Source organism: Cricetulus griseus, chromosome 6 (genome assembly GCF_003668045.3).
Source record: "Cricetulus griseus strain 17A/GY chromosome 6, alternate assembly CriGri-PICRH-1.0, whole genome shotgun sequence".
Lineage (NCBI taxonomy): Eukaryota > Metazoa > Chordata > Mammalia > Rodentia > Cricetidae > Cricetulus > Cricetulus griseus.
Window position 1 is genome coordinate 129302883 of NC_048599.1, and position 8482 is coordinate 129311364.

Below are 8482 nucleotides of genomic sequence, written 5' to 3' on the forward strand. Positions count from 1 at the left end.
AAGTGTAACACAGATAATATGACCAGAGCTAAAATTATGCTCAAGAACATTTCATTTTTATTTCTGGTTCAGGAGCCCTTCATATTACTACAGGGAAAAAATATATAAGGAATTTAGACCTGTACAAGTACAGCCTTTAAGTGGTCACTTCAGGGTTGATGAAATTTTTTTTCATTTAATGCATCTTCGGCAGCTAAATATGTAGCCTGGATTAATAAAGGATGCTGAATCACATCTTATCAAATATTATGAATAGGTATTTTTCCCTCAAATAAAGGCCAGTTTTTTTTGTTTGTGTTTTTGTTTTTAAAGACCATTCAAGCCATAGTTATAACTAAAGTTTGTAAACATGATCTTAAAGTAATAGTTTTTCTGTATTGACTATAGGTTATACTCAACTAGGAATGTATTTATGAAAATGAGCAACAAAGTGGAGAGCTGGTTGGTGGGTAAAGTGCTGGCTGCTACATTCATGAAGACATTCATTTGGATTCCCAATACAGAAAAGCCAAGTGTGGTGATGTGCATCTGTAACTGAAGTGCTAGGGATAGGTTGAAGAAAGGAAGGTCCCTAAAGCTCATATTATAGAACTGTAGCCAATCAGTGAGCTCCAGGCCCAGTGTGAGGCCCTGTCTCAAAAATTAACAGAGAAAACCATACAGAAAGACACCTAACAGTAGCACCTGGCCTTTACATGACTGTGTGTATACATACACACAAACACATACTACATGCACACCAAAAAAGAAAAAAAAAACAAAAATAAATTATGTCTTTGAGGTTAGTACCAGTTTGTTTATTTTGCAGGGCTCAAGATTGAACCGGGCTTCATATGCATTACGCCAGTGCTGTTTCACTGAGTTGTATTCCCAATTCTCTCTGCCCACTTTTTCTGCTCCCACTATATTCTTATATAAAGCCAAGGAGGATGGCAGACTGGACGTATCCCTACCAAATAAACTACAAAAGGTCTGAATACATACAGTAACCTCTCCTGGTCTTGTGATACTTTTTTTAGTATTGTCAAAATTATGTTCTTATCTACAAGTGTCCTTGGGCAGACAATGGTATACTTGCATGCCTGTGTGTTGATGAATATGTACAGTTCTCTTTCCCAATGAAAATAAGAAAAAGTTAAAAATTGTGTTTTCCCCTGATCTCTTTCTCTGTAAATGTTGGCACTCCTCCATTTCCCATTGACTTAATGTTCAAGTTTTTCTGTTCACTGTTTTTCTTGGGTGACATTGAAAATTTTTGCCATCTGATGAAGACAGATGTATTTTCAAATAAAAATGTCTGAAGCATTTGTTCTTCCTACTATTCCTTTCCTTGGCAGAATATTCATATAGTTGATAAATAGTTTGCTTTCTTTAAATACCTTTTCTTATAATCTCATAGCATGTTTCATGGATATTTTAACCTAGTTTTATGGTCTTTCACGAAATAAGGTATTTTCTAAATATGTTGAACTTAATTTAACTGAACTAAACAGTTGTCCAATGTGCCTTTAAAATTATGATGATTTCTTGCATTTTTAGGGTAACAGTTTTATTCTAAAAGATTCCAAAGCACACACAGAGAATGGTTACAAATTATATGGTGAAGCAGTCACCATTATAGAGTGAAGCATGGCAGCTGTTTAACAGCTCATCTGACACTACATAGCAGGTTAGGAGAAGATGTGAAAAATAATACTGGATTCACTTGAAAAAGTTGCTAGGGGAGGTGAAGTGAGCAGAATGTAATTACCTAAGTTGGAATTGATCCAGTAAGGCTAACACCTTCAGTCTCAGAAGAGAACACTCTGGGACTTTAATAACCATGTACTTGTCTATGCAACTGAACTGTGAAGGTGCATCTGTCTTCTTCAAACCATCAACCTGTGCCCTAAGTCACATTCTAATTGAGATGGGAAAAAAGAAGAAAAGAAGAACTCTCTCTCTCTCTCTCTCTCTCTCTCTCTCTCTCTCTCTCTCTCTCTCTCTCTCTCTCTCTCTCTCTCTCTCTCTCTCTCTGCTCTGTGTGTGTGTGTGTGTGTGTGTGTGTGTGTGTGTGTGTGTGTGTGTGTGTGTATGTTTGTTGTGGAGATGTGCATGTGGAGTCTGATGCTTCTCTTCATAAGCTGTACCCCCTCTCATATTTGGGGGAAGGACCTAATTGTTTTAAGAGTACTTGTTGCTCTTGCAGAGGATCAGGGTTCAGTTTTTTGTACCCTTAGTCTGGGCTGACCTCAGACATGCTACCAACAGGCACTCACATGTACCCTTAAAGTAGAATAAAACCTTTAACAAAATAGTGATATAGTCTGTCAAACTTAAACTTGTCAGACTTCAGAGCTTTTGCTCTTAGTAGATACATGCCACAGTCACATGATAATGAATCTTGCTTATATATTTATTTTTAGTACTTGTTTCAATAAAACTTAGTAACTATGATGTTCCAATGATTTAAAGCAAAGCTGAAAGGGAAATTTAAAAATGTTTCTAGTAGTAGGGTAGTATATGGATAATGTGTGCATTCTTTTCTGATCTAAGCTTGCTTCAGATGGAAATGTTATAACTTATAGATAGTTTCCTTGTCCTGTTTATTTAAGTCTATATTGTTGAATATAAACTCTTTTTTTTTCTCTTTTTTTATTAAATTATTAATATTTTCACATGTACTTTCCCTCTCCCTCTCCCTCCCCCCACCCCCATTCCTTCTCCCCCACCTCCAACCTACCCCCCACCCCATCCACCCGCCACTCCCCAGGCAGGGTAGGGCCCCCAACCAGGGCTCCACCAAGTCCACCAAATCTTCCTGTGCTGGGCCTAGGCCCCTCCCCATGTGTTCAGAGACAGAGCGAATCCCTTCAAGTGGGATGGGCTCTCGAAGTCCCTCCCACCCACCAGGGCAAAACGCCAGTCCACCTCCAGAGGCTCCCAGGAGTGCAGGGGCCTCCCCATTGGCATCCATGATCAGGGGGCTGGATTAGTCCTGTACTGTCCTCCCAAAGAGCATCTGGGGTCGATATGCTTTCCCTTTTTCAGGCCAACTGTTTCTGTGGGTTTCTCCAACCAGGTACAGACCCCTTCGTTCTTCATTCCTCCCTCTCTTCAACTGAGTTCCAGATTTCAGCTCAGTGTATTTCTGTGGATGTCTGTCTCTGCTCTCATCAGCCACTGGATGAGGACTCTAGAATAGCATAGAGGGTATTCATCAATCTCATTCTAGGGGAAGGGTTTCTAGGCCAACTTCTCCTCCACTGCCCAGACTGTCAGATCGTGTCATCCTTATAGGTCTCTGGAGATCTTCCTAGTTCCAGATCTCTTCTCGGACCTATAGTGACTCCCTCTGGTATGGTATCTCTCATCCTGCTCTCTCTCCTCTATTCTTCCCCCAACTCAATATATCTGCTCCTCCATTTCTTCTCCTCTACTCTTCATCTTGTGCTCTTATTGTGGCAGCACCCACTTCCCTACCCTCATGCTCTCAATTAGCTCGGGAGTTCATGCCATTTCCCATTCCTGGGGTCCATTTATCCCTTAGAGTCATTCATGATTTCTAGTTTCCTTGGGGTAGAGGATTATAGGCTGGTAAACCTTTGCTCTATGTCTAAAAATCATATATGAGTGAGTACATACCATGTTTGTCTTTTTGTGATTGGGTTACCTCACTCAGGATGGTTTCTTCTAGTTCCATCCATTTGCCTGCGAATTTCAAGATTCCATTGCTTTTTTCTGCTGAGTAGTACTCCATTGTATAAATGTACCACATTTTCTCTTTCCATTCTTCAGTTGAGGGGCATCTAGGTTGTTTCCAGGTTCTGGCTATTACAAACAATGCTGCTATGAACATGGTTGAACATATGTCCTTGTTGTATGGACAAGCAGTATTTGGGTATATACCCAAGAGAGGAATGGCTGGATCTTGAGGTAGATTGATTCCCATTTTTCTGAGCAACCGCCATACTGATTTCCAAAGTGGTCTTACAAGTTCACACTCCCACCAGCAATGGAGGAGTGTTCCTTCTTCTCCACAACCTCTCCAGCATAGGTTGTCATTGGTATTTTTGATTTTAGCCATTCTGACAGGTGTGAGGTGGTATCTCAGAGTTGTTTTGAGTTGCATTTCTCTGATGGCCAAGGATTTTGAGCACTTTCTTAAGTGTCTTTCAGCCATTTCAGATTCCTCTGTTGAAAAATCTCTGTTTAGTTCTGCACCCCACTTTTTAATTTCATTGTATGGTGTTTTGGTGGCTAGCTTCTTGAGCTCCTTGTATATTTTGGAAATCAGTCCTCTGTCAGATGTGGGGCTGGTGAAGATTTTTTCCCATTCTGTGGGTGGTCGTTTTGTCTTACTGACTGTGTCCTTTGCCTTACAGAAGCTTCTCAGTTTCAGGAGGTCCCATTTATTAATTGCAGACCTCAGTGTCTGTGCTTCTGGCGTGATGTTCAGGAATCGTTCTCCTGTGCCAATTTGTTCAAGGGTTGTTCCCACTTTCTCTTCTAAAAGATTCAGTGTGGCTGGGTTTATGGAGAGATCTTTGATCCATTTGCACTTAAGTTTCGTGCATGGTGACAAGTATGGATCTATCTGCAATTTTCTGCATGTCGAATCCAATTGTGCCAGCACCATTTGTTGAAGATGCTATCTTTTTTCCATTGTATGGATTTAGCACCTTTGTCAAAAATAAGGTGTTCGTAGGTGCGTGGGTTAATATCTGGGTCTTCAATTCGATTCCATTGGTCTATCTGTCTATTCTTGTGCCAATACCAAGCTGTTTTCAGAACTATGGCTCTATAGTAGAGCTTGAAGTCAGGGATGGTGATGCCTCCAGAAGATCTTTTATTGTAAAGAGTTGTTTTGGCTATCCTGGGTTTTTTATTTTTCCATATAAAGTTGAGTATTGTTCTTTCAATGTCTGTGAAAAACTGTGTTGGGATTTTGATGGGGATTGCATTAAATCTGTAGATTGCTTTTGGTAGAATTGCCATTTTTACTATGTTAATTCTGCCTATCCAAGAGCATGGGAGATCTTTCCACTTTCTGGTATCTTCTTTAATTTCTTTCTTTAAAGTCTCAAAGTTCTTATTGTACAGGTCTTTCACTTTTTTGGTTAGTGTTACCCCCAGATATTTTATGTTGCTTGTGGATATTGTGAAAGGTGATGTTTCCATGATTTCTTTCTCATTGAGTTTATCATCTGTATACAGTAGGGCTACAGATTTTTTTGAGTTAATTTTGTATCCTGCTACCTTGCTGAAGGTGTTTATCAGCTGTAGGAGTTTCCTGGTAGAGTTTTTCGGGTCACTTATGTAGACTATCATGTCATCTGCAAATAGTGAAAGTTTGACTTCGTCCTTTCCAATTTGTATCCCTTTGATATCCTGATCTTGTCTTATTGCTCTAGCTAGAACTTCAAGAACAATATTGAAGAGATATGGAGAGAGTGGACATCCTTGTCTTGTTCCTGATTTTAGAGGAAATGCTTTGAGTTTCTCTCCATTTAGTTTGATGTTGGCTATTGGTTTGGTGTATATCGCATTTATCATGTTTAGATATGTTCCTGTTATTCCTGTTCTCTCCAAGATCTTTGTCATGAAGGGATGTTGGATTTTGTCAAAGGCCTTTTCAGCATCTAGTGAGATGATCATGTGGTTTTTCTTTTTCAGTTTGTTTATATGGTGGATTACATTGATGGTTTTTCGTATATTGAACCATCCTTGCATCCCTGGGATGAAGCCCACTTGATCGTGGTGGATGATTTTTCTGATATGTTCTTGGATTCGATTAGCCAATATTTTATTGAGTATTTTAGCATCAATGTTCATGAGAGATATTGGTCTGTAGTTCTCTTTCTTATTCTTATCTTTGTGTGGCTTGGGTATCAAAGTGATTGTAGCCTCATAGAAGGAGTTTGGCAATATCCCATCTGCTTCTATTGTGCGGAACAGTTTGAGGAGTATTGGTATCAGCTCTTGTTTGAATTTCTGGTAGAATTCTGCAGTGAAGCCATCTGGTCCTGGGCTTTTTTTGGTTGGGAGGCTTTTGATGACTGCTTCTATTTCATTAGGGGTTATGGGTCGATTTAAATTGTTTATCTGATCTTGATTTAATTTTGGTAAGTGATATTTATCCAGGAAACTGTCCATTTCCATTAGATTTTCGAATTTTGTGGAGTACAGATTTTCAAAGTATGACCTAAAGATTCTCTGGATTTCCACAGTGTCCGTTGTTATATCCCCCTTTTCGTTTCTGATTTTGTTAATTAGTGTGCTCTCTCTCTGCCTTTTGGTTAGTTTGGCTAGAGGTTTGTCTATCTTGTTGATCTTCTCAAAGAACCAACTCTTTGTTTCATTGATTCTTTGTAATGTTTTCCTAGTTTCTACTTTATTGATTTCAGCTCTCAGGTTGATTATTTCCTGGCGTCTACTCCTCCTTGGTGAGTTTGCTTCTTTTTGCTCTAGTGTTTTCAGTTGTTCTGTCAGTTCTCTAATGTGACTTTTTTCTAGTTTCTTCATGTGGGCACTTAGTGCTATGAACTTCCCTCTTAGGACTGCTTTCAGAGTGTCCCATAAGTTTGGGTATGTTGTGTCTGCATTTTCATTAGAATCTAGGAAGTCTTTAATTTGTTTTTTTATTTCTTCCTCAACCCAGGAATGGTGCAATTGGGTGTTATTCATTTTCCAAAAGTTTGCAGGTTTCCTGCCATTTGTATTGTTGCTGAATTCTAGCTTTAATGCATGGTGGTCTGATAAGATACAGGGGGTTATTTCAATTCTTCTGTAATTGTGGAGGTTTGCTTTGTTGCCTACTATGTGGTCAATTTTGGAGAAGGTGCCATGTGGTGCTGAGAAGAAGGTATATTCTCTTGAGTTTGGATGGAATGCTCTATAGATATCCGTTAACCCCAGTTGGGCCATGACTTCTTTCAGATCCTCTGTTTCTTTGTTAAGTTTTTGTCTGGTGGTCCTGTCTAGTGGTGTAAGGGGGGTGTTGAAGTCTCCTACTATAAGTGTGTGTGGTTTTATGTGTGGTTTGAGCTTTAGTAATGTTTCTTTCACAAATGTGGGTGCCTTCGTATTTGGAGCATAGATGTTCAGGATTGAGATTTCATCTTGATGGACTTTTCCTGTGATGAGTATGAAATGCCCTTCTTCATCTCTTTTGATTGATTTTAGTTTAAAGTCCATTTTGTTAGATATTAGGATTGCTACACCTGCTTGTTTCTTGAGGCCATTTGATTGGAAAATCTTTTCCCATCCTTTTACTCTGAGGTATCGCCTGTCTTTGAAGTTGAGGTGTGTTTCTTGTAAACAGCAGAAAGATGGATTCTGTCTTCGTATCCATTCTGTTAGCCTATATCTTTTTACGGGTAAGTTAAGGCCATTGACATTTAGGGATATTAATGTCCATTGTTCGTTGGTTCTTGTTTGGTTTGGATTTATTGTTGGTGGTGTCATTGTGTGTGGATTTTGCTCTCCTGCTTCTTTTTGTGTTTGGCAATATTAGATTATCTATTGCCTGTGTTTTTGTGCATGTAGTTATGTTCCTTGGGTTGGAGTTTTCCTTCCAGAACCTTCTGTAGTGCTGGATTTGTGGATATGTATTGTTTAAATCTGTTTTTGTCATGGAAAATCTTGTTTTCTCCATCTATAGTGATTGAAAGTTTTGCTGGGTACAGTAGTCTGGGTTGACATCCATGCTCCCTTAGTGCTTGTAGTGTATCTATCCAAGACCTTCTGGCTTTCATAGTTTCCATTGAGAAGTCGGGTGTGATTCTGATTGGTTTGCCTTTATATGTTACTTGGCCTTTTTCCTTTGCAGCTCTTAATATTTTTTCTTTATTCTGTAGATTTGGAGTTTTGATTATTATGTGTCGGGGGGACTTCTTTTTGTGGTCCAGTCTGTTTGGTGTCCTATAAGCTTCTTGTACTTTCATAGGCATATCCTTCTGTAGGTTGGGGAAGTTTTCTTCTATGATTTTGTTGAATATGTTTTCTGTACCTTTGAGCAGTGTTTCTTCACCTTCTTCTACACCTATTATTCTTAGGTTTGGTCTTTTCACGGTGTCCCATATTTCCTGTATATTTTGTGTTAGGGATTTGTTGGTCTTGAGGTTTTCTTTGGTTGATGAATGTATATCCTCTAGCGAGTCTTCAATAGCTGAGATTCTCTCTTCTGTCTCTTGAATTCTATTAGTTATACTCACATCTTTAGATCCTGATCGTTTATCCAACCTTTCCATTTCCAGCATCGCTTCATTCTGTGTTTTCTTTAATGTGTCTAATTCAGCTTTCATGTTTTGAACTGTTTCAAGAGCTTCCTTCACTTGTTTGGTTGTTTTATCTTGGGTTTCTTTAGCTTCTTTAAGAGATTTGTTTATTTCTTGAATATTTTGGTTTGTCTTTTCCTCCATATCGTGTAATTTTTTGCTTACTTTTTCTTCTATTTCTTTAAGGGATTTTCTTGTTTCCTCTTTGAAGGTCTCTATCATCC

At 38.9% G+C, this 8482-nt stretch overlaps 1 protein-coding gene across 21 annotated transcripts in view; it reads left to right on the plus strand.

Annotated features, from left to right (window-relative positions):
• Positions 1-8482, plus strand: part of Gtdc1 (glycosyltransferase like domain containing 1) — a 329610-nt gene that overhangs the window by 168514 nt on the left and 152614 nt on the right. The window contains exon 1 of one of the 21 annotated variants that reach the window (XM_035446177.1): positions 818-970. The exons of the other annotated variants lie outside the window; for them this stretch is intronic. Coding sequence (XP_035302068.1) covers positions 834-970 — 137 coding nt within the window. The 5' untranslated portion in view covers positions 818-833. Of the gene's footprint in view, positions 1-817; positions 971-8482 lie in introns of those variants that run through there. 21 annotated transcript variants of the gene reach the window in all.